Genomic DNA, 26,799 nt, shown 5'->3' with positions numbered 1-26,799 from the left:
GAATCTTATTTAATGGGGTAATAACATCTCCCATAATGGATTGTTATAAGGATTGTTTAAGATAATAAGACAATATAGGTATGGAAATTCATCCATTCATTCAACAAATATTTATTTACATATGCTAGGGACTATAGAAGAGAAAGGAAAAAAACAAACAAACCAACTTTCTTCTGTCCAGATTACATGCCAAGCACTGTACTAAGCTGGGTATATTGAAAGTAAACAAAATGGACAGGGATCCTGCTTTCATGGAGTTTACAGAATAATAAGGAAGACAAAAATTAAACAAATAAAAACACACAACATATATATGAATGTAAATATTGCCAGAAGCTATGAAAGAAAGCAATACGGGGCTATCTATGAGCAAGAATAACAGGAAGACCTACTTCAATTTGAATGGTCTAGGACAGTCTTTCTTTGAAGATTACTTAATTACAGAACACCTGTTTTGTGCCAAGCACTGATCTTAGTAACAGTCACTGAATAGGGAATAAAACAAAATTCAGTGGCCTTATAGAACTTAGATTCTGGCTAGAAGAGACGGTCAATGGAGAAAAAATACATGTGCCAAATTTTTGTAAGTGTTCTATAAAATAGTAAAGCAGGAGACAGAGGATAGGGAGTTCTGGGAAAGAGGGTGATGAAAGAAGCAGATGACAATGTTGAAGCAAAGACCTGATGGAGTAAGCACTGATGGGATCTTAGGGTAGAGAATTCCAGAAGTGGAAACAGCAAGGCTGCCTGAAGTAGGAATGTGCTTACTGTTCTCAAAAACAGAAAGGATAATGTGGCTAGAGTACAATGGTGAAAGAACAAAATGGTAAGAGATGAGGTCAGAAAGCTACAGAGGGTGGGAGACCAGAGAGTGTAGAAGGTTGTAGTTTTAAGTTTCAATGTTTGTAGCTAAGTTTGTAGCTAAGTTTCAATCTGAGTGTGATGAGAACACATGGAGAATTTTGAGCAAAGGAGTGAAATGATCTGGCTTTTATTTTAAACACACCATCTGAAGGAGGATTTAGATTATAATACAGCTATTAAGAACTGTGTTGTCCTTCCCACTGCTCAAAATAAAGTTGTTTCTTAACTACACCTCTCTGTTATACTCCTATAGCAGCCAGGGATGGTTGGTCACATACATGTCAATAAAATTAAATATTGAGGGGTGCCTGGGTGGCTCAGTGGGTTAAAGGCTCTGCCTTCGCCTCAAGTCATGATCCCAGGTCCTGGGATCGAGCCCCGCATAGGGCTCTCTGCTAAGCGGGAAGCCTGCTTCCTCCTCTCTCTCTGTGCCTACTTGTGATTTCTGTCAAATAAATAAATAAAATCTTTTTTAAAAAATTAAATATTGATTTGACTGGTGATTTTTGAATTAAAAAACAAAACAAACAAAACACTGCTCGGGCTATAAAGTACAGATTTGCCTACAGAGATACACAAGCAAAAGCAGAAAAACCAATTAGGACTTCTACAAGCCAGGTAAGAAATGATAGTGGCATGCACTGTAGTATAAGTGAGTACAAGTGAGAAACAGATACTGAAAAATGAGTGAAAAGGTTTGCCAATACAGTGAATGTCAAGTTCAAGTAGAATCAAAAACAGCTTCAAGGTTTTTGGACAAAGGTCCTAGAAAGATGGAATTACCATTTACTGAATGGGGAAAACTTCAGGAAGAATAGAGGGAAAAGGGGGAGTTCAGGGAAAGAATTAGGACTTCAGTTTTAGACATACTAAATTTGAGAAGCCAATTAGACATCCAAGTAGAGATACTTTTGTAAAGTGTTGGAGATATGAGACAAGTTGTTGTGGTTTTTTTTTTTTTTTTAAGACCTAAAAGATGGGGGTGCCTAGGTGGCTTAGTCAGTTAAGCATCTGACTCTTGATCTCAGCTCAGTTCTTGATCTTGGGGCTGTGAATTCAAGCCCCATCTTGGGCTCCATGCTGGGCATGGAACCTACTTAAAAAAAAAAAAAAAAAAAAAAAAGGGAGGGGGGCATCTGGGTAGCTCAGTGCGTTAAGCCTCTGCTTTTGACTCAGGTCATGATCTCAGGGTCCTGAGCTCTCTGCTCTCTGCTCAGTGAGGAGCCTGCTTCCCTTTCTCTCTCTGCCTGCCTCTCTGCCTACTTATGATGGGTCTCTGTCAAATAAATAAACAAAATCTTTGGGGGGGGGGGAAGGATGAGGACAGATGACCGTGAAAGAATGGAGTAAAGAGCAGTGTAGCCAAAGGGAAGGGAATATGAGACTCTAAGGCAGAAAAATGTTTGGCTTACTGAAGAGACAGAAAAAAGGCCAGTGTGCTTAAACCCAGGAGACTATACAACCAGGATGAAAACAATAAGAAATTATTTTTTTTAAATACAGAGTCTCCTTATTCTACAATAACAAATGATACATATTTTGGTACCTAAATGGTACAGACTATGTCCCTGACGAAACTCATATGTTGAAGCCCTAACCCTCAATGTAATGGTATTTGGAAATGGGACTCCTTGGAGGTAATTAGAGTAGATGAGGTCATGAGGGTGAGGACTTCCTGATGGGTTAGTGCCCTTCTCTTTTTAAAAAGGGGAAGAGAGGGGCGCCTGGGTGGCTCAGTGGGTTAAGCCTCTGCCTTCAGCTCAGGTCATGATCTCAGGGTCCTGGGATCGAGCCCCATGTTGGGTTCACTGCTCAGCAAGGAGCCTGCTTCCCCAATTCTCTCTCTGCCTGCCTCTCTGCCTACTTGTCTCTCTCTGTCAAATAAATAAATAAAATCTTAAAATAAAATAAAATAAAAAGGGGAAGAGAAAGATGTTTCCTTCTCTCACTCTGTCTCTCTCATTCTCTCTCTCTGCACCCACACAAAAAAAGAGGTCATTTAAGTATACATGAGAGGGCAGCAAACCAAAAAAGCTATCTTGCACCTTGATCTTGGACTTCTCAGCCTCTAGAATTGTGAGAAATGAATTTTTGTTATTTGAGCTACCCAGTCTGTGGTATTTTGCTAGAGCAGCCTGAGCAGAACTAATATACTGGAATTGGGGTTACACTAAACAAAAATGTAAAATATGTGAATGGCTTTGGAACAGAAGATGGTTATAAGGAAACTGCTAGTGATAGCCTAAAGTGCCTTAAATAAACTATTAATAGAAGCCTCCAGATCCTTTGAGGATACTAGTGGTGAAGGTTTGTTTGCAAAATGATAAAACCTTACTGAGGACGGGAGGAAAGGAGAGCCTTGCCACAATAGGAGCAGAAATTATAATAACTATTATCTGCAGTTATGTGAAAATTAGATAAGGAAAATATTGAAGGTGCCACATGGTTTATTCTTGCGTTTATAGGAAAAAATCTATATTGCTATATTGAGGAAAGGGCTATTAAATAAAAAAAACTCAGGACTTGATGGTCTTGAAAATTCAAGTTTCTCAAAATGGGAAAAGATGCTAAAATTAAGAAGTAGCATTTGAGCAAAGATCAAATCCAGGGCACTGCCAGGAAAAAATGATCCAAAGATGAGGCCCAGGGTATGACAAATCTTTTGTTAAAGATCTCAGATCAGAAGTGATGCCTCAGGGGCGCCTGGGTGGCTCAGTGGGTTAAAGCCTCTGCCTTCAGCTCAGGTCATGATGCCAGGGTCCTGGGATGGAGCCCCATGTCAGTCTCTCTGCTCAGCAGGGAGCCTGCTTCCTCTGTCTGTCTCTGCCTGCCTCTCTGCCTACTTGTGATCTCTGTCTGTCAAATAAAGAAAATCTTAAAAAAAAAAAAAAAGTGATTCCTCAGAATATAGTTTGAATAGAAAAAAGCCCTCTAAAGAGGAAAAGCCTCTGCCTCACAAATCTCCTATCAAAGAACTACAAGGAAGCTTAAGAATGCTGTCCCTCAGCCATCTCAGAAAGGACCCAAGGAAGAGAGCTTATCTCAAAGGCATTTGCAGGTGTAGCTTTTTGTTTAATGGAGTGACCCAAGGAGATTCACATGAGACCCACAAAATTCTTAAGATAAAAATAATCTACATAGAGGATTCTTGGGTATTAACATTCTATTTTTCACCTGGTAGGTGGTTTTGGTCACAGTGAGGAGCTGAGAATTCAGTGGGCTGTATATTTATGTTTTGTGCACTTCTCTGTATTGAGTTTTAACGCTCAGCAATGAGAAAATGTTTTAAAAACTTTGTATTTATTTGACAGAGATCAAAAGTAGGCAGAAAGGCAGGCAGAGAGAGAGGAAGAGAAGCAGGCTCCCTGCTGAGCAGACCCTGGGGTCATGACCTGAGCCAAAGGCAGAGGCTTTAACCCACTGAGCCACCCAGGTGCCCTGATGATTCATGTTTCTGCTTTGATTATCTAAATGGATAGAAGTGCCACTTACTGAGATGAGAAAAACTAGAAAATGAACAAGTTTAAAATTACGGGAGAACACAATTAAGAGTCTGCATCTGAACATATTAAATTTGGGACACCTGAGTAGCTCTGTCAGTTAAGTGCCTTTGACTCAGGTCATGATCCCAGGGTCCTGGGATCGAGCCCTGGTACCGGGCTCCTTGTTCAGTGGTGAGCCTGCTCCTCCCTCTGCCTGCAGCACCCCCTGCTTGTGCTCTGTCTCTCGCTCTCTCTGACAAAAAAAAAAAAAAAAAACTTAAAAAAAAATGAAAAACAAAAATGAACATGTTAAATTTGAGATGCCTATTAAAGCAGAGATCCAAGATGCCAACTAGATATGTGAGTACAGAGGCCATCACTGGCCCCCCTCTCCCTGCAAGTATATTACTTTGGGTATTTTTTCCTCATAGGACTAATAACTACCTGAAGTTATCTTCATTTTTTTCATGTGTTATTGTCTGACTCAAACTAGAAATTTAAGCAAAAATTTCACATCTCATCTGCTTGTGAATGAATCTGCTTGACAGCTTGTGAATGAATGCATTAATCCACTTAATTATTTTTCCCTCTTAAATGTCCTTTTAGGTCTATCTTTGTAGTTTCCTACCACAAAAGAAATGAAATATATTTCCCTATCCCTTGATTCCAAGTTTGCCATTAACTTGCTTTGGTCAACAGCCTAAGTTTCAAAAGGCTTTACATGTTGCAGATAACACCCTTGTCCTTCTGCTGTCACCATGAAAAGGACATGCCTGGGCCAGCCTTCTGGTCCCAGGAAGAGGAGAGACATATGACCCTGCCAAACAAGAGTAGAACAGAGTTTCCAACCAATCAATAGTCATATGATTAACCCAAACAAGATTTGAGCTCAGCTTAGATGAGCTGATTCCCAATCTACTAATTTGTAAACTCTAATAATAAATAATTATTTTTTAAAATCACTGAGTTTTGGCATGCTTTATTACAAAGCAATAGCAAACTGATATACTGCTATAGTCCAATGCCTAGAACAGTGCCTAGAATATAATGAGAGCTCAAAAAATATTTTAATTGAAAAGGAAATGGACAAGGAATAGCCAAAGAGGTAAGAAAACCAGGAGAATGAGATGTCATGAAAGCCAAGAGAAGAGTAAGTTTTAAAGAAGTAAGTGGTCAAAGGGATTAACAGTGCTGAAGTTTGTTAAATTAGGATTGAAATGTACGTACTAGATGTGGCAACATGGTGTTCAGTGGTAGCCTTGAGAATGGAGGGAAGCCAGATTGGAATGGACTGAGTTTAAAAATCTAGGAAATAGCTATAGGAAAGAAAATTCTCATGGCCAAAAACTAGCAATGCTCCTCCCACCATTCTTCCTTGAAGATTTTTTTTCCTTTCTAATTATTTGATCTATCAAACAACCTGGGATATTTTTCCTAGAGAGATCAGGAATATTGATGTTCGAGTATGATCATTTCCTTTCTTATCTAATAGTACACAGCAAGGCACTGATTCAGGGTCATACAATTAAAAAAAAAATCCTAGGGGCGCCTGGGTGGCTCAGTGGGTTAAGCCGCTGCCTTCAGCTCGGGTCATGATCTCAGGGTCCTGGGATCGAGTCCCACATCAGGCTCTCTGCTCAGCAGGGAGCCTGCTTCCTCCTCTCTCTCTCTACCTGCCTCTCCATCTACTTGTGATCTCTGTCTGTCAAATAAATAAATAAAATCTTTAAAAAAAAAAAAAATCCTATCTGCACCATCCCATGCTTTAACTAACTGCTAAGGCAAGCCAATTATTGATCATCAGTCAAAAATTTAGGATGCAAATCAAAATGCAAATCAACTATGAAATTTAAATCTAAGAAAACATTGTGAAATGACAGATGATGGATTCTTGGTGAATTCAAGTACTAAGAATTAAATTTGGCTATATAAACATTACCAAAAGCATGCTTTAAGTGTCATCATATTCAGAACTGATGAACCTCAATTTACAGTTCATGATTAAAGGGGACAAGATTGGGCGCCTGGGTGGCTCAGTGGGTTAAGCCTCTGCCTTCGGCTCAGGTCATGATCTCAGGGTCCTCGGATCTAGTCCCGCATCAGGCTCTCTGCTCAGCAGGGAGCCTGCTTCCTCCTGTCTCTCTCTCTCTGTCTGCCTCTCTGCCCACTTGTGATCTCTCTCTGTCAAATAAATAAATAGAATCTTAAAAAAAATGGGGGGGGGGACAAGATTTATGTTATTTTTCCTATTTCAATTTCTTGGTGTGGAACACTCCACGTATTTCCCATATGCTGTCCTATATATAAATATTTTCTCTGAAACTAAATCCTAGGTGGACTATTTCTCCAATTTAATTCAAAAACCATTTTATATCTTATATATCCTGGCATTGTCCACAGATCCTGAATAAATTCCTGTTGTTTCTCATCACATGCATACAACTACCAATAGGCCTTAAATTTTTTTTAACATACCATATTTTTCCATGTGCTCTTTTCCAGCAAATGCAAACATCTGAGGAGAAATTGGTTTGGCAGACAATCCATATTTATTGATCAGGACCTCAAGATGTTTATCAACTGGGTTGGTCCTATGTGAAGACTAAGAGAGAGGGGAAAAAATTAGTAAGTACATGATATGATAATTGTCTCTTTTGACTATTACAGTATTACTAAAAGATATACATATTCTAAGTACACAGTCAAGCAAAAATAAACAATGTGAATAAAATCAGTCAGGAAATGCTTTGCAGGGAAACATGGAAAGGAAAAACAATCAAGTGAGGAATTAATTTTTCATGAAATATCTATAAAGAATCCAGTGGGGAGTGGGGAGATGCCTGGATAGCTCAGTCAGTTAAGTGCCCAACTCTTGGTTTCAGCTCAGGTCATGATCTCATCTCGTGGGATTGAGCCCCTCGTTGGGCTCTGCACTCAACGTGGAGTCTGTTTTGGATTCTCTCTCCCTCTCCGTCTCCCTCTTGCTCTCTCTCTCTCGCTCTCTCAAATAAATAAATAAAATCCTTAAAAAATAATAAGAAAATAAAAATAAAGACTCCAGTAGGTACCCATAACTACTCAAGATGCTGGGGATCCAATGTGAATAAAATAGGTAAAGCCTCTGCTCATCTGGCATTTACATCTGTGGCAGAGAGGGGCAAAGATAGAAGATAAAAATAAATTAAAATGTAAGTAGGGGTGCCTGGGTGGCTCAGTCAGTTGAGCATCTTACTCTTGCTTTGAGCTCAGGTCATGATCTCAGGGTTGTGGGATCAAGCTCTGCCTCAGTTCTGTGCTCAGTGCTGAGTCTGCTTGTCCTTCTCCTTCTGCTCCTCCCCCACTCACTTGCTCTCTCACTTTCAAATACATAAATATTTTTTAAAAATGTAAATAATATTATTTTCCTACCCCCCCCCAACTCCCCACATTGCATCTCCGCAAGATGGGATTGGGAGGGAGGCAAAACATAAGAGACTCTTACTATCACAAAACAAACTGAGAGTTAAAAAACAACAAACAAACAAAAAGAACTGAGGTGACGGGGTTAAGGGGGTAGGGAGAGGGTGGTGGGGTTATGGACATTGGGAAGGGTACGTGATATGGTGAGTGCTGTGAAGTGTGTAAACCTGGCGATTCACAGACCTGTACCCCTGGGGCTAATAAGACATTATATGTTAATATAAATAAATAAATAATCTTTAAAAATGTAAATAATAATGTTATAAAGAAGAATAAATCTAAGTAAGGGAATAAAGACTGGAGATAGGAAGTGTTACTTTTTTTTTTTTTTAAAGATTTTGTTTATTTATCCGAGAGAGAGAGGGAGGGAGCGAGCACAGGCAGACAGAATGACAGGCAGAGGCAGAGGGAGAAGCAGGCTCCCTGCTGAGCAAGGAGCCCGATGATGTGGGACTCGATCTCAGGACGCAGAGATCATGACCTGAGCCAAAGGCAGCTGCTTAACCAACTGAGCCACCCAGGCATCCCAGGAAGTGTTACTTTAAACACAACTGTCAGGGAAGTTCTCACTGACCAACGGTATTTGAGCAGGAATGTGAAGCAGTAAGGAGTAAGTCATTTGGGTAATCATGGGAGAGAAGAATTCCAGGCAAAGGGAACAGCAACAAAAAGGATCCTAAGGCAGGAGCATGCTTGGGTGTTTGAGAAAAGAAGTGAATTAGGATTAGAATAAAGCGATACTCAGAAAGTATAATCACCTTTGTTTCTATGGTGCTAGAGTGCAAGAACATATTTCCTAATACTAATATTCCACAAAGGGAAAGCTAACAGTTTCTTCTCAGTTTACCTACTAGATTACGGACTCCCTGAAGTCATGAATTCTTTTTTATATTTGTACCTTTGTACAAATATAAAAGTACAAATATAAAATGCCTAGCATATGGACTGAAACATAGAAAACATTCTATAGGGGCACCTGGGTGGCTCAGTGGGTTAAACCTCTGCCTTCAGCTCAGGTCATGATCCCAGGGTCCTGGGATGGAGCCCAGCATCGGGCTCTCTGCTCCACAGGAAGCCTGCTTCCCCCTCTCTCTCTGCCTGCCTCTCTGCCTACTTGTGATCCCTCTCTCTCTATCAAATAAATAAAATCTTTTAAAAAGAGGGAGAAAAAGAATAAGAAAACATTCTATAAATAACTGTTGAATGAATAAATGAAGATTATTTTTTGATCCACAAGGCCTTCCAGAGGGTATACTGTTCAGCCATTCTCTTTGAAGAAGAGAAAATAGTCTTTTTATTTATCTATCTATTTATTTGTTTGTTTGTTTGTTTGTTTTTGGTAGGCTCCATGCCCAGCATGGAGCTCAATGTGAGACTTGAACTCATGACCATGAGATCAAGACCTGAACTGAGATCAAGAATCAGATGCTCAGGGCACCTGGGTGGCTCAGTGGGTTAAGCCTCTGCCTTTGGCTCAGGTCATGATCTCAGGGTCCTAAGATCCTGCTCTCTGCTCAGCAGGGAGCCTACTTCCCCCTTTCTCTCTGCCTCCCTCTCTGCCTACTTGTAATTTCTCTGTCTGTCAAATAAACAAGTAAAATCTTAAAAAAAAAGAATCAGATGCTCAACCAACTGAGCTACCCAGGCACCACAAGAAAAAATAATCTTAAAGGAAGAAAATAAGTTTCAGATATGATAAAGAGCTTGACAATCCAAAGTATACTTTAATATAAATAGGTCTTGTATAGTCTCTGAACACAGAAATCTAAAAAATAAGTACCTATAATTATGTGTTTGGATGGCTACAGATGGAAATTTTTTTCCGCCAAAAGAAATTTTGAAAAACAAAGAAAAAATGTTCATTGTTAAGTTAAAAAAAGGATGCTAATTAAAACAATGTGGACTACAACATGATGAATTGCAGAAAACGGATTTATCCTTCTACATTAACCAACTAAAAACCTGGACAAAATATACAAAGCAATCGTTTTCAGACAATGTACAAGTAGAAAGCATTGTATAGTGCTTTCCTTAACCTCTGAGCATTATGATTGCCCCCAGATTGCTACTTGTAAAGAATAGGGAAGAGTAACACAGAGTCCAGCAGTCTTCCTAAGCTGAAGAAACAGAGTTCAGAGAAACCAAGGCATCTAGAATTCACAGAAAAAAGAAAGATAGAGGGGTGGGGGCAAGCATATGCACATGCTCTGAACATGCAAATAGTGTTGAGTCTTCAGTGAGTCTGATCAATACATGAATATGAGGAAACTACTGAGATAAGGGGGGAAAAAACCACTGAACAAGAGAAAACAGAACAATTCCCAAAACTCACACAGGGCCAGAAATAGTTTTTATTCTCAACAACTATAATAGAAAGATCTCCTAACATATGGGGTATCAATAGAATCCTAAGGTTATTGCCTGAAAGGCCAGGTCAGATTAGCCTACAAATAAAGACTGTTCTGATTCTATCTAACAGAGCTTAAAAGCAAATCTCAAAAAGGATCAAACCATTTCTAAAAGAAATTTGCCCAGAACACATCCCCACATAGTTAAAAGAATATAAAAATTTAACACCCAACAAAGTAAAATGTACAATGTCTAGCATCCAATCACAGATCATAAGGTATGCAATGAAATAGAAAAATACGACCTGCAAAGAGTAGACTACCATCCAATAGAAAGACTTAGAAATGACACACAGTAGATTTAATAGATACCATTAAGAGGGTTCATAAATATACTCCAATTGTTCAAGAAGGCAGAAGCATAAGCATGACAATGAAAAATATGGAAGAAATAAAAGAAGACCCACACAGAACCTTTAGAGATTTTAAAAAATACAGTATCTGAAATGGAAAGTACAATGAATGCAATTAACAGCAGACTAGACAATATAGCAGATTCGTGAACTTAGGTACATATCAAAAAATACATGAAGAGAAAAAAAAACTCTAGAAAAAAATTAAGAAAGCATCAGTGAGTCATAGAACAATCAAATTTAGTAAGTGTATCACTGGAGTTCCAGAAAAAGAGAAAATGGGGAGAAAGAGAAGTGAGAAGAAAGATATTTAAGATATAATGACTGGGGACACTGGATGGCTCAGTCAGTTAAACATCCAACTCTTGATTTTACCTCAGGTCATGATCTCAGGGTTGTGATATCGAGCCCTGCATTAGCTCCATGCTCAGCACTGAGTCTGTTCCTCTCCCTCTCCATCTCCTCCCACTCATGCTTTCTCTATCTCTCTCTAATAAATAAAAAAATAAAATAAAAGACGTAAAGGCTGAAATTTTTCCAAATCTGATGAAAACTATAACTTACAAATCCAAGAACATCAAGAAACACCGAGCACAAAAAAAAAACATGATAAAACTTCACCAAAGTACATCATAATAAAATTGGTTAAAAATCAGTGATAAAGATAAAATCTCAAAAGCAACCAGATAAAAAGGCATGTTAAGAATATAGGAACAGAGGCAAGATAGCAGAGGTGTAGGGAACCTCGTTGCTGCCACCAGTCCCCTGAACTGAACTGGATATCTACCAAACCCAAGAAAACAGCGTGAGATGTAAGAATATCCTTCTGGATCGCTACACTCAGAAAAACACCACCAGGGTGAGTGGTGGCTTCCAATGCTCCAGATTTTCCTCAGGTTCATCTTGCCTGAGTCGTGGTTGATATTTCAGACTCTGTATATTCCCTCAACCATCCCTCAAGAGAATGACTAGGAGGAGGAATTACCAACAAAGGAAAGAACCGGAGACAATGGCCTCTGCCACAGACTTAATGGATATGGATCTAAGGAAAATGTCTGAAAAAGACTTCACAGTAACATTTATAAAGTTGCTATTTAGGTTTGAGAAAAGCATTAGTGACAGTATAGAATCTCTAAGGGCAGAATGTAGAGCTACTGTCGCTGAAATTAAAAATGCTGTGAAGGAGATGCCATCTAAACTGGATACTCTGAATGCCAGGGTAAATGAGAAAGAAGAGCGAATTAGTGATCTAGAAGATAAGCTGATAGAAAGGAAGGAAGTCAAGAATGATAAAGATAAACAACTCCAAGCTCATGAGATCAGAAGTAGAGACATCAATGACACCATGAAACATTCCAAAGTCAGAATTATTAGGGTCCCTAAGGGGGTGGAGAGAGAGAGAGGACAAGGATATATACTTGAGCAAACCATAGCTGAGAATTTACCTAATCTGGGGAAGAAAAGAAGGATCCATGTCCTAGAGGCAGAGAGGACCCTTCCCAAGATCAATAAAAAAAGACCAATACTCCAGTATATAATAGTAAAACTTGCTTATCTTAGAGCCAAGGCAGCTATCCTAAGAGAAGCTAGGGGGAAGAGATGTCTTACCTACGGAGGGAGGAACATCAGAATAACATTAGACCTTTCCACAGAGACCTGGCAAGCCGGAAGGGGTTGGCAAGACATAATCAGGGTACTAAATGAGATGAACATAAAACCAGGAATACTTTATCGAGCAAGGCTGTCATCCAGAATGGATGGAGAGACAAAGAGCTTCCAGGACAGGCAGAAAGTGAAAGGATATATGACCACCAAGCCAGTGCCCGGCACGCAGTGGAGGAGGGCTGTTGTTCTATAGAAGAAAAAAGACCCCAAGAGTAATACAGACCAGAAAGTAACAGAGATAATCTACAGAAACACGAACTTCACAGGCAATAGATGGCACTAAATTCATATCTTTCAATAGTTACTCTGAACATGAAGAGCCTGAAAAATGAAATGGCACAGGGTTTCAGATTGGATAAAAAGACAGGGCCCACCCATATGCTGCCTACAAGAGACTCATTCAGAACCTAAATACACTTCCAGATTGAAAGTAGGAGATGGAGAACCATTTATCATGCAGATGGACATTGAAAGAAAGCTGGGTTAGCAATTCTCATATCAGACAAACTGAATTTTTAAACCAAAGACTGTAGTAAGAGATGTAAAAGAACACTATTATCATACTTAAAAGGTCTATCCCACAGAAAAATCTAAAAATTTTAAGTATCTATGCCCCCAACATGACAGCAGCCAACTACATAAGCCAACTGTTAGCCAAAGTAAAGAATCATATTGGTAATAATACATTAATAGTAGAAGACCTCTCAGCATTGGACAGGTCATCTAAGCAGAAGATTAACAAAGAAACAAGAGCTTTGAATGACACTTTGTACCAGATGGACTTTGTAAATACATACAGAACATTCCACCCTAAAACAACATAATACTCATTCTTCTTGAATACACATGGAACTTCCTCCAAAATAGATAACATATTTGGTCACAAATCAGGTTTGAACCGATACCAAAAGATTGAGATTATTCCCTGCATGTTGTCAGACCACAGTGCCTTGAAACTGGAACCCAATCACAAGAAAAAAATTGGAAGGAATTCAAACATGTGCAAGTTAAAGACAATCTTACTAAAGAATGACTGGGTCAACCAAGAAATTAAGGAAGAACTTAAACAAGTCATGGAAACTAATGAGAATGAAATCACATCGGTCCAGAATCTATGGGATACAGCAAAGGCTGTCCTTTCAACAATGTGGAAGGATACAAATAAAAACCACAATGAGATATCACCTTACACCAGTTAAAATGGCAAAAATTAACAAGACAACAAACAACAAGTGTTGACGAGGATGTGTAGAAAGGGAAGCTCTTTTACACTGTTGGTGGGAATGCAAGTTGGTACAGCCACTCTGGAAAACAATATGGAGATTCCTTAAGACATTAAAAAGAGAGCTACCCTATCACCCAGAAATTGCACTACTAGGTATTTACCCCAAAGATACAGATGTAGTGAGAAGAAGGGGCACATGCACTCCAGTGTTCATAGCAGCAATATGCACAATAGGAGCTGACAGGCCCTTCAACAAATGAATGGATAAAAAAAGATGTGATTCATATATACAATGGAATATTACTCAGCCATCAGAAAGAATGACTACCTACCATTTGCATTGACATAGATGGAACTGGAGGGGATTATGCTAAGTCAAATAAGTCAAGCAGAGAAACAATTATATGGTTTCACTCATATGTGGACTATAAGGAATAGTGCAGAGAATCATAGGGGAAGGGATGGAAAAATGAAGGGGGAGAAATTGGAGAGGGAGATGAACCATAAAAGACTATGGACTCTGGGAAATAAACTGAAGTTTTTAGAGGGGAGGGGGGTGAGGAGATGGGGTTACCTGGTAATGGGCACTAAGGAGGGCATGTTTTGTGATGAACTCTGGGTGTTATACCCAACTAGTGAATCATTGAACACTACATCAAAAACTAATGACGTGGGGCGCCTGGGTGGCTCAGTGGGTTAGGCCGCTGCCTTCGGCTCAGGTCATGATCTCAGAGTCCTGGGATCGAGTCCCGCATCGGGCTCTCTGCTCAGCGGAGAGCCTGCTTCCCTCTCTCTCTCTGCCTGCCTCTCCATCTACTTGTGATTTCTCTCTGTCAAATAAATAAATAAAATCTTAAAAAAAAAAAAAAAACTAATGACGTACTATACAGTGGCTAACTGAACATAATAAAAAAAAAGTGAAAAAAAAAAAAGAATATAGGACCAACTGAGGCACCTGAATGGCTCAGTGGGTCAAGCCTCTGCCTTTGGCTCAGGTCTTGATCTCAGGGTCCTGGGATGGAGTCCCGCATCGGGTTCTCTGCTTAGAGGGGAGACTGCTTCCCCCTGCCTCTCTGCCTACTTGTGATCTCTCTCTCTCTGTGTCAAATAAATAAAATAAAAATGTGTTCTTTAAAAAAAAAAAGAATATAGGAAAAACGAAAGCCAAAGATAGTGAACCAATATCCTTAAAGCACTATATTGTTTTTAAAAAACTGATGCTAGAGGTGCCTGGGTAGCTCAGTTGTTAAGCGTCTGCCTTCGGCTCAGGTCATGATCCCAGGGTCCTGGGATCGAGTCTTACATTGGGCACCCTTCTCAGCAGGAAGCCTGCTTCTCCCTCTCCCAACACCCCGCTTGTCATCCCTCTATTGATGTCTCTCTCTGTCAAGTAAATAAATAAAATCTTTAAAAAAAAGATAAAAATTTGATGCTAAACTAGAATTCTGCACCCAGCAAATATATCTTCCAAAAAACAAGGTAAATAAAGACTTATTAAAACAGGGGCACCTGGGTGGCATTGGTTAAGTCTCTGCCTTCGGCTCAGGTCATGATCTCAGAGTCCTGGAACCAAGCCCCACATCAGGCTCCCTTCAGGGAGCCTGCTTCCCCCTCTAACTCTGCCTGCTGTTCTGCCTACTTGTGATCTCTCTCTGTCAAATATATAAAATCTTTTAAAAAATTCTTAAAAAAAAAACATAGAAAAGCTGAAGAGAATTTATCACCAGCAGATCAGCACTATACAAAATCTTAAGGAAAAGTCTTCAGGCAAATGGAAAATAATCCTAGAAGGAAATGTGAATCAATATAAAAGAATAAAGAGCTCAAAATAAAGGATAAAGAAAAAAGAAAAATGTCAAATATATGGATAAATACAAATTATCTTTAAAATTACTTCTAGGGGCGCCTGGGTGGCTCAGTGGGTTAGGCCACTGCCTTTGGCTCGGGTCATGATCCCAGAGTCCTGGGATCAAGTCCCACATCGGGCTCTCTGCTTAGCGGGGAGCCTGCTTCCTCCTCTCTCTCTCTCTCTGCCTGCCTCTCTTCCTACTTGTGATCTCTGTCTGTCAAATAAATAAATAAATTCTTTAAAAAAATTTTTTTAATTACTTCTAAATAATCTTTAAAAACTAAAATTATCTCTTTTTTTAAGATTTTATTTATTTATTTGACAGAGAGAGACACAGTGAGAGAGTGAACACAAGTGGGAGAGGATGAAGCAGGCTCCCCGCAGAGCAGGGAGCACAATGCAGACCTTGATCTCAGGACCCCAGGATCCTGACCCGGGGCAAAGGCAGACACTTAACAACTGAACCTCCCAGGTGACCCCGAAATAAAATTATCTTTTGTCAAAATTGATTATTTAAATAAATTCAGAGGATTCCTCTCAGGTCCTCTCTCTCTTCAGGAGCTTTATACTATCCCTCAATAAACTTTGCTTTGCTGTCCACAAAAAATAAATAAATAAATAAATAAATAATAAATTCAATAACTGTTGTAGGGTTTATTATATATATAGATAGATAGATAGTTGTAAAATGTGCTTCTGTGCTGTTGTTTGAGGCAAACAAAAAAAAAAATACTTTGTAAGGTTCTTATAATACTATAGTGTACAGTCACAATACTACTCAAAGGTCGTCTGTGAGTAAGTTAAGAATACTTACTATGGGGGCACCTAAATGGATCAGTGGGTTAAGGCCTCTGCCTTCAGCTCAGGTTGTGATCCCAGGGTCCTGGGATCGAGCCCTGCATTAGGCTCTCTGTTCAGCAGGGAGCCTGCTCCCCTCTTCTCTCTCTGACTACCTGTGATCTGTCAAATAAATAAATAAAATCTTAAAAAAAAAAAAAAAGAATACATACTATGCTCCACAATACCAAAAAAAAAAAGTCATTTACCACAATCAATGGGGATTTATTCCTGGGTTACAAGGATGGTTCAATATCCACAAATCAATCAACATGATATATCACATCAGTAAGAGAAGGGATAAGAATGATATGAACATTTCAATAGATGCAGAGAAAACATCTGACAAGGTACAACAACCATTCATGACAAAAACCTTCAACAAAGTAGTGTAAGAGGGAACATACCTCAACTTAATAAAGCCATATATGAAAAACCCACAGCTAACATCATCCTCACTGGGGAAAAACTGAAAACCTTTCCCCTAAGGTCAAGAACAAGACACTGATGTCCACACTCACTACTTCTACTCAACATAGTACTGTAAAGTGCTAGTCACAGCAATGAGATAACAAAAAGAAATAAAAGGAATACATATCAATAAGGCAAAAGTAAAACTTTCACTATTTGCAGATGAGATGACACTATATATATATATATATATATATATTTTTTTTTTAAAGATTTTATTTATTTATTTGAGAGAGAGACAGTGAGAGAGAACATGAGCGAGAAGGTCAGAGAGAGAAGCAGACTCCCTGTGGAGCTGGGAGACCGATGCGGGACTCGACCCCGGGACTCCGGGATCATGACCTGAGCTGAAGGCAGTCGTCCAACCAACTGAGCCACCCAGGCATCCCAAGATGACACTATATATTAAAAACACAAAAGACTCCATTGAAAAACTGCTAGAACTGATAAATGAACTCAGTAAAGTCACAGGATACATTATCAACACACAGAAATCTATTGCATTTGTTTATACCAATAAAGAAGCAACAGAAAGAGAAACTGAGAAAACAGTCCCATTTACAATTGCACCAAAAATAATAAGATACCTAGGAATAAACCTAATGAAAGAGGTGAAAGACCTGTACTCTAAAAAGCATAAAACACTGATGAAAGGAAGTTAAGATGACATAAAGAAATGGAAAGACGTGGGCCACCAGGATGACTCAGTTGGTTAAGCACCCAAATCTTGATTTCAGCTCATGATCATGAGATCAAGCCCTGCATCAGGCTCCACACTCAGAGCTGAGTCTGCTTGTCCTTCTCCCTCTGCTCCTCCTCTCTCTCTCTCTCAAATAAAATCGTAAAAAGAAAGAAAGAAAGAAAGAAAGAGAGAGAGAGAGAGAGGGAGGGAGGGAGGAAGGAAGGAAGAAAGGGAGGAAGAAATGGGAAGAGAGGGGCACCTGGGTGGCTCAGTGGGTTAATCCTCTGCCTTCGGCTCGGGTCATGATCTCAGGGTCCTGGGATCGAGCCCCGAGTCGGGCTCTCTGCTCAGCAGGGAGCCTGCTTTCCCCTCTCTCTGCCTGCCTCTCTGCCTACCTGTGATCTCTGTCAAATAAATAAATAAAATCTTTAAAAAAAAAAAAAAGAAATGGGAAGACATTCCATGCTCATGGGTCGGAAGAACAAATATTATTAAAATGTCTATACTAGGGGCGCCTGGGTGGCTCAGTGGGTTAAAGCCTCTGCCTTCGGCTCAGGTCATGATCCCAGGGTCCTGGGATCGAGCTCCGCATCTGGCTCTCTGCTCAGTGGGGAGCCTGCTTCCTCCTCTCTCTCTGCCTGCTTCTCTGCCTACTTAGGATCTCTGTCTGTCAAATAAATAAATAAAAATCTTTTTTAAAAAAATGTCTATACTACCCAAAGCAATCTACACATTTTATGCGATCCTTTTCAAAATACCAATAGCATTTTTCATAGAGCTAGAAAAAAACAATCCTAAAATTTGTATGGAACCATAAAAGACCCTGAGTAGCCAAAGCAATCTTGAAAAATAAAAGCAAAACTGGATGCACCACAATTCTGGACTTAAGGTTATATTACAAAGCTGTAGCTATCAAAACAGTACTGCCACAAAAATAGACACATAGATCAACAGAGTAGAATAGAAAATCCATAAATAAACCCACAATTATATGGTCAATTAATCTTTGACAAATCAGGAAAGAATAGCCAATGGGAAAAAGACAGTCTCTTCAAAAAATAGTGTTGGGAAAACTGGTCAGCAACATGCAAAAGAATGGAACTATACCACTATCTTATACCACGCACAAAAATAAATTCAAAGTAGATTAAAGGCCTAAATGTGTGACCTCAAACCATAAGAATCCTAGGAAAGAGCCTTCTCTGACATCAGTTGTAGCAACGTTTTTTCTAGAAAGGTCCCCTGAGACATGGGAAACAAAAGCACAAGAAAAGAATCAACAAAACTAAAAAGAAACCCATGGAATGGAAGATATTTGCAAATATCATTTGGATAAAGGGTAAATATCCAAAACATATAAAGAATTTATAAAACTCAACACCCAAAAAACAAATAATCCAATTAAAAAATGGGCAAAGACAAAGAGATGTTTCTCCAAGGAAGACATACAGATGGTCAACAGACAGATGAAAAGACAATCATCACTTATCATCAGGGAAATGCAAATCAAAACTACAATGAAATATCACCTCATACGTGTCAGAATGGCTAAAATCAAAAACACAAGAAACAGGGGAGTCTGGGTGGCTTAGTGGGTTAAAACCTCTGCCTTCAGGTCATGCATAGCCTTGACCCCAGGGTCCTGGGATCGAGCCCTGCACCAGGCTCTTTGCTCAGAGAGGGGGAGTCTGTTTCCCCCTCTCTCTCTGCCTGCCTCTCTGTCTACTTGTGATCTCTGTCTGTAAAATAAATAAATAAAATCTTACATACACACACACACACACAAGAAACAACAGGTGTTGGTGAGGATGTGGAAAAAGGGAATCCTCCACTGTTGGTGGGAATGCAAACTGGTACAGTCACTATGGAAAACAGTAGAGAGGTTCCTCAAAACTTTAAAAATAAAACCTACCTTATAATCCAACGTTACTGTGAATTTACCCCAAGAATACAAAAACACTAATCCAAAGGAATACATATACCCCTATGTTTATAGCAGCACTGTTTACAATAGCCAAGATATGGAAAGAGCCCAAGTATCCATCAACTGATGAATGAATAAAGAAAATTTGATATACACAGATACACACACACCGGAATATCATTTGGCGATAAAAAAGGATGAAATCTTGCCATCTGCAATGACATGGATGGAGATAGAAAGCATGATCCTAAGTGAAATAAGTTAGAGAAAGACAAATGCCATAGGATTTTACTCTTGTGGAATTTAAGAAACAAAACAAAGGAATAAAGGGAAAAAGAGAGAGAGACAGAGACAAATCAAGGAACAGATTCTTTTTTTTTTTTTTTAAGATTTTATTTATTTATTTGATAGGCAGAGATCTCAAGTAGACAGAGAGAGAGAGGAGGAAGCAGGCTCCCTGCTGAGCAGAGAGCCCGATTCGGGGCTCGATCCCAGGACTCTGAGATCATGACCTGAGCCGAAGGCAGAGGCTTTAACCCACTAAGCCACCCAGGCACCCCCAAGGAACAGATTCTTAACTGTAGAGAACAAACTGATGGTTACCACAAGGGAAGTGGCGGGGGCGGGGGGGATTGTGAAACAGGTGATAAGGCTTAAGGAGTCATGATAAACATCACATGATTAAAACAAAAAAAAAAAATCGGGGCACCTGGGTGGCTCAGTGGGTTGAGCCTCTGCCTTCAGCTCAGGTCATGATCACAGGGTCCTGGGATCGAGTCCCGCATCAGGCTCTCTGCTCAGTGGGGAGCTTGCTTCCCTTGTTCTCTCTGCCTGCCTCTTTGCCTACTTGTGATCTCTGTCAAATAAATAAATAAAATCTTTAAAAAAAAAAATCTTGGGGCACCTGGGTGGCTCAGTGGGTTAAGCCTCTGCCTTCAGTTCAGGTCATGATCTCAGGGTCCTGGGATCCATCCCCACATTGGGCTCTCTGCTCAGCAGGGAGCCAGCTTCCTCCTCTCTCTCTGTCTGCCTCCCTGTTCCTTCCTCCTGTTCTCTCTCTGTCAAATAAATAAAATATTTTAAAAATAAATAAATAAGTAAAATAAAATAATCTTTTTAAAAGTTAAATTATTGTATTTACTATGTTTTGAGACTAAAAATATTCTGCTTGAGAAAAGAATGATACATGTATTAATAAAACATGTATGTATATATATATACATATATATGTATATATATATTTTAAAGATTTTATTTATTTATTTGACAGACAGAGATCACAAGTAGGCAGAGAGGCAGGCAGAGAGAGAGGGTAAGCAGGCTCCCTGCTGAGCAGAGAGCCTGATGCGGGCCTCAAACCCAGGACCCTGGGATCATGACCTGAGCTGAAGGCAGAGGCTTTAACCCACTGAGCCACCCAGGCACCCCAAAAAAGATATATACTATAAATCCTGAAAGCAAGACAAAACACCAGAGATAGAGTTAATGGGCTTATAAAATAACTGAAGTGAAATAACAACAACAACAAAAAAAACTGAACAGAAGACAAAGAGAAAAAAGGAACAAAGAAGATATTGAACAAAAAGAAAATAAGTAGCAATGGGGCACCTGGGTGGCTCAGTTGGTTAAGCATCTGCCTTCAGCTCAGGTCAGATCCTGGGATCCTGGGATCGAGCCCCACATCAGGGTCCCTGCTTGGCGGGGTGTCTGTTTGTCCTTCTCTCTCTGTCCCTCCCCCTACTTGCTCTTTGTCTCTCGGATAAATAAATAAAATCTTAAAAAAAGAAAGAAAGAAAGAAAATAAGTAGCAAGATAGTAGATTTAAAACAGTGCTATCCTAGTAAATGCTTAATAACAGGGTCACAAGGGTGGAAGAGACCTAACTGACATATTTACCAACTGATATATTTTGTTGTGTAAATACTCCCACCACAGGGGCGCCTGGGTGGCTCAGTGGATTAAGCCGCTGCCTTTGGCTCAGGTCATGATCTCAGGGTCCTGGGATCGAGTCCCGCATCGGGCTCTCTGCTCGGCAGGGAGCCTGCTTCCTCCTCTCTCTCTCTCTCTGCCTGGCTCTCTGCCTACTTGTGATTTCTCTCTGTCAAATAAATAAATAAAATCTTTAAAAAAAAAAATACTCCCACCACAGCTAATTTAAATCACTGAAAGCAAGGATGAGAAGAGATATGCACAATAAAATCTTGCAAGCTGGTATGAACCAGTAGGTAACAGTTGCAGCTAGCCAATTTAAAACTTATATATCAATAACTGTATTATATGAAAATACATAAAAAGCCTAGTTAAAAGGCAGAGATTGATATATTGCTAAAAAGAAAGACTCAACTATATGTTACCTACAAAGATTTAATTCAAAAATCTCAGTGAAATATCACCTAATACCTGTTAGAATGGCTATAATCAAAAAGATAAGACACAACAAGTGTAGGGGAGGTTGTGGAGGAAAGGGAACCTTTGTGCTCTATTGGTGCTCACGTAAATCTCAGCCACTATGAAAAATAGTATGGAAGTTCCTCAAAAATTTAAAAAAAATACTACCATATGATTCAGCAATCCTACTTCTGTGTATTTATCTAGAGAAAAGAAAAACACTAACTCTAAAAAATATATGCATTCCCCATGTCATTTACTGCAGCATTATTTACGACAGCCAAGATACAGGAATAACCTAAATGCCCACCAATGGATGAATGGACAAAGAAAATGCAGGGTAGGGGCACCAGGGTGGTATAGTTAGTTAAGTGTCTGACTCTTGGTTTCCATTCAGGTCATGACCTCGGGGTCCTGATCTTGGGGATCATGAGATCAAGTCCCACAGTGGGCTCCGTGTTTAGCAGAGAGTCTGCTTAAGATTCACTCCCCTTGGAGTGCCTGGGTAGCTCAGTTGTTAAGCTTCTGCCTTTGGTTCAGGTCATGATCCCAGGGTCCTAGAATCCAGCCCCATATCTGGCTCCCTTCTTGGTGGGAAGCTTGCTTCTCCCTCTCCCACTCCGCCTGCTTGTGTTCCCACTCTCACTGTGTCTCTTTCTGTCAAATAAATAAAAATCTCAAAAAAAAAAAAAACCCAACACTGTAACTTAAAAAAAAAAATCTCTTCCCTTTCCCTTTGCCCCTTCTCCTGTTCTCTCTCTCTCAAATAAATTTTTAAAAATAAATAAATAAAATAAAATACAGGGGGGTGTATATATTATATATACATTGGGATATTATTTGGCCATGAAAAAGAGTGAAATCTTGGGACACCTGGCTGGCTCAGTTAGTAGAGCATGCAACTTGTGATCTCAGGGTTGTGAATTCAAACCCCATATTGGATGTAGAGATAACTTAGAAAAAAAGAAGAAGAGGAATCAAATTTTGTCATTTATGATAACAAGGATGGAACCTGAGACATGGTAAGTGCAATAAGTTAGAGAATGACGATACCATATGATATCACTTATACATAGAATCCAAAAAAATAAATAAGGGGCACCTGAGTGGCTCAGTGTGTTAAGCATCTTACTCTTAATTTCAGCTTGGGTCATGATCTCAGGATCATGAGACTGGGCTCTGTGTTGGGCTCCACACTCAGAAGGGAGTCTGCTTGAGATTCTCTGTCTCTCCCTCTGCCCCTCCCCACCATTTGCACATGTATGCATGCTTTCTCTCTCTCAAATAACTATTTTTTAATTAATTAGTTAACTAATTAATTAAGCTCATAGATACAGAGAACAGATTGGTAGCTGTCAGAAGCAGGGGGGCAAAAGGTCGGCCCCAAATAGACGGTCTAATAAAGGTCTTCAAATAGATGAAGAGAGTCAAAAGATACAACTTCCAGTTATAATATAAAAAGTCATAGGCGATGCCTGGCTGGTTTAGTCAGTACAGCACCCAACTCTTGATCTCAGGGTTGTGAGTTTGGGTCCCACATTTGTTATAGAGGTTACTTAAAAATAAAATCTTTTAAAAAGTCATGGAGATATAATGTGCAACATGGTGACTATAGTCAATAATACTGCATTGTATATTCTAAAACTACTAAGACTGTAAATCTTAAAAGTTCTTAAAAATTCTCATCATAAGAAAATAAGTCTAGGGTGCCTAGATGGCTCAGTCAGTGAAGCATCTGCCTTCAGCTCAGGTCATGATCCCAGGATCCTGGGATCAAGCCCTGCATCAGGCTCCCTGCTCCACAGAGAGCCTGCTTTTCCCTCTCCCTCTGCCTGCTGCTCTGCCTACTTGCACTCTCTATCTCTCTGTCAAATAAATAAATAAATAAAATCTTGGAAGGAAAGTAGGAAGGAAGAAAGAAAGAAAATAAGTCTACTTGCCTCATCATCTTGTGGAAAACTGACAGGACTAGAGCCATTTTAAAACAGAGTTAGAACAGCCATTGTAGAGAAACTGCCTTTGTTTGAACTAGCTAAAACCTTCTGGACAAAACAGCAATTATGTTAAGCAATTACTTGAGAAGTGAACAGGAGAACAGACACCCTGATTACAAGACTGATGGTTATGGACTTTTGGGGGGGGGGGGGGGGGGGGTTGGGTGGGCAGCCAACAGTTAATGTATAACCAGGAGTAGTTTGGCTTGTAAACATAAATAAAAAACCTTTTTTCCCCTTCTATTCAACTCAGGTAATTGCCCCCTTCTTCTTCCTCTAAAAACCTGTTGCTTTCACCCTACAAGTGAGAATCCTATTTGGGTATTTAATTGAATCTGTCCTCCCCATACTGCAAGTCTTTAATTCCAAAAAAATGCTCATTTTCCTCTCAAAAAAAAAATCTATATTTGGTGACAAACCTTACCCAGACTTATTGTGGTGATCATCTCACAATATATGCAAACACTGAATCATTATATTGTATACCTGAAACTAATATAATTGTGTATGCCATTTATACTGCAATTTTTTTATTATTTATTTTTTTATTTTTTAAAGATTTTTATTTATTTATTTGACAGATGGAGATCACAAGTAGGCAGAGAAGCAGGCAGAGAGCAGGGGGAAGCAGGCTCCCCACTGAGCAGAGAGCCTGATGCAGGGCCCAATCCCAGGACCCTGGGATCATTACCTGAGCCAAAGGCAGAGGCTTTAACCCACTGAGACACCCAGGCACCCCAATACTACAATTTAAAAAAAAAAAAAAACTAATTCAAGCATAAAGACAGAAATAAGCAAAAGGATGGTAAAAGACATACTATTCTAATTCTGTTTAAGGAAAGCTGAAATGCCTATGTTAATATCAGACAAAACATATCTAAGATCAACAAACACTACAAAGGATAGAAGAGGTTATCCCACAATGATGAAAGGTTCAATTTATCAAGTACCTAACAATCCTAAATGCTACTATGCCTAATACCAGAACTTTAAAATACATGAAACAAAAACTGATAGAACTGAAAGAAATAGACAAACCGTCAGATTTAGCAGATCTCAATACCCCCCCCAAAAACTGACAGAACAAGTAGACAGAAATATCATTAAGGATATAGAAGACTTGATCAATATTAACAATCAATGTGATTTACCATTTATAGAATACTATCCAAAAACATCAGAGTACATATTCACCTCAAGCACAGAGACTATTTATCAAAACAGACCATATCCTGAGACAAAAAGTAAGTCTCAGTAAACTAAAAAGTATTCACATCAGGGATGCCTGGGTGGCTCAGTGGGTTAAAGCCTCTGCCTTTGGCTTGGGTCATGATCCCAGGGTCCTGGGATGGAGCCCCGCATCAGGCTCTCTGCTCAGCGGGGAGCCTGCTCCCCCCCTCCTCTGCCTGCCTCTCTACCTACTTGTGATCTCTGTCTGTCAAATAAATACATAAAATCTTTAAAAAAAAAAAAAAAAGAAGAAAGTATTCACATCATACAAAGTATATTCCCTGACCACAGAGATTTAAAATGGAAACAAATAACAGAAAGATACCTGAAAATGCCCAAATATTTAAAAATTAAGCAACACGCTTCTAACACATGGATAAGAGAAATATCACAATGGAATTTTTTTTCACCCGTTTTTTAGATTCCAGTTAATTAACATACAGTGTGATACTAGTTTCAGGTGCAGAATTTAGTGATTTGTCACTACATACAACACCCAGTGCTCATCACAAGTGCCTTCCTTAATATCCATCACCCATTAAATCTATCCTCCCCCAGCTCCCCTCTGGTAACCATCAGTTTGTTCTCTATATTTAAGAGACTGTTTTCTGGTTTACCTCTCTTTCTTTTTTATTTTTATTTTTTGGAATTTTTTTTTTTAAGATTTCATTAATTTATTGGAGAGAGAGAGAGAGCACAAGCAATGGAGAGGGACAGAGGGAGAAGGAGAAGCATGCTCCCCGCTAAGCAGGGAGCCCAACACAGGGCTCATTCACAGGAGCCCAGGTTTTTGACCTGAGCCAAAGGCAGGCGATTAACCTACTGAGCCACCAAGGCATCCCTTTTTTTGGAAATTTAAATAATTTGAACTAAATGAAAATAAAAGCCTGACATAAGAAAATTTGTGGTATGCTGCTTAAGAGTGTTAAGGGTTTTTTTAAAAGATTTATTTTATGTATTTGAGAGAGAGAGAGAGAGAGAAAATGGTATGGGGAGGGGCAGAGAGAGAGGGAGAGACAATCTTAAGCAGACTCCACAGTGAGTGCGGACCCTGATGCTGTGCTCAAACCCATGACCCTGAGATTACGTCTTGAGCTGAGAATGAGAGTTGGGAGCTTAACTGACTGCGCCACCTGCTCAAGCAGTGTTTTAAAAGAATCTACAGCATCAAATACCTACATTTGAAAAAAGGACAGATTTAAAAGCAATGCAACTTAATAGACTATAAAAATAAAGAGCAAATTAAACCCAATGTAAGAAAAGGGAAATATTAAGGATCACAGCTGATCTAACTAAAAAATTAACAGAATGAAATAGAATGAATATAAATTAGCAGAATGAAATAGAAAAGAGAAAAATAAGGAAAATCAATAAAAATAAAAGCTGGTTACTCTGACAAGATCAATAAAATTGGTAAACGCCTTTTATTTTACTGATCATGGGAAAAAGAAGACAAAGATTAACAACATCAAAGGAAGAGCAAGGACATGTCCAAAGATTCTACTCTAGAGGTATACTATGGGAATAATATGATCAACTTCTTGTCAGTAAATTCAACAATTTTTTTTTAAGATTTTATTTATTTATTTGACAGAGAGAGATCACAAGTAGGCAGAGAGAGAGAGGAGGAAGCAGGCTCCCCGCCAAGCAGAGAGCCCGAAACGGGACTCGATCCCAGGACCCTGAGATCATGACCTGAGCTGAAGGCAAAGGCTCAACCCACTGAGCCACCCAGGCACCCAATAAATTCAACAATTTAAATGAAATGGATAAATTCCTTAAAGGGTGTTATCAAAGCTCACCCAAAGTAATAATAATAATAATAATAATAATAACCTAAATAGTAATATATTTACTTTAGAAACTGACCTATTGAACTTTAAAGGTTAAAAACCTTCCATAGGGGTGTCTGGGTAACTCAGTGGGTTAAAGCCTCTGCCTTCAGCTCGGGTCGTGATCCCAGGTTCC

General features: G+C 39.3%; 1 protein-coding gene and 1 non-coding gene across 2 annotated transcripts in view; one reads left to right on the top strand and one right to left on the bottom strand.

Annotated features, from left to right (window-relative positions):
- SCP2 (sterol carrier protein 2) overlaps nucleotides 1-26,799 on the bottom strand; it is a 112,551-nt gene that overhangs the window by 63,846 nt on the left and 21,906 nt on the right. Inside the window, exon 6 of the mRNA XM_059374772.1 lies at nucleotides 6,822-6,948. Within this exon, the coding sequence (XP_059230755.1) occupies nucleotides 6,822-6,948 (127 nt within the window). The remainder of the gene's footprint in view (nucleotides 1-6,821; nucleotides 6,949-26,799) is intronic.
- LOC132002357 (small nucleolar RNA SNORA63) lies at nucleotides 1,013-1,144 on the top strand. The gene has a single exon (XR_009399845.1). It is a non-coding gene; the product is annotated as a small nucleolar RNA SNORA63 (small nucleolar RNA).

Source organism: Mustela nigripes, chromosome 14, assembly GCF_022355385.1.
Source record: "Mustela nigripes isolate SB6536 chromosome 14, MUSNIG.SB6536, whole genome shotgun sequence".
Lineage (NCBI taxonomy): Eukaryota > Metazoa > Chordata > Mammalia > Carnivora > Mustelidae > Mustela > Mustela nigripes.
Note: the sequence above shows the minus strand (reverse complement) of the source record. Positions and strands in the feature narration are given on the sequence as shown.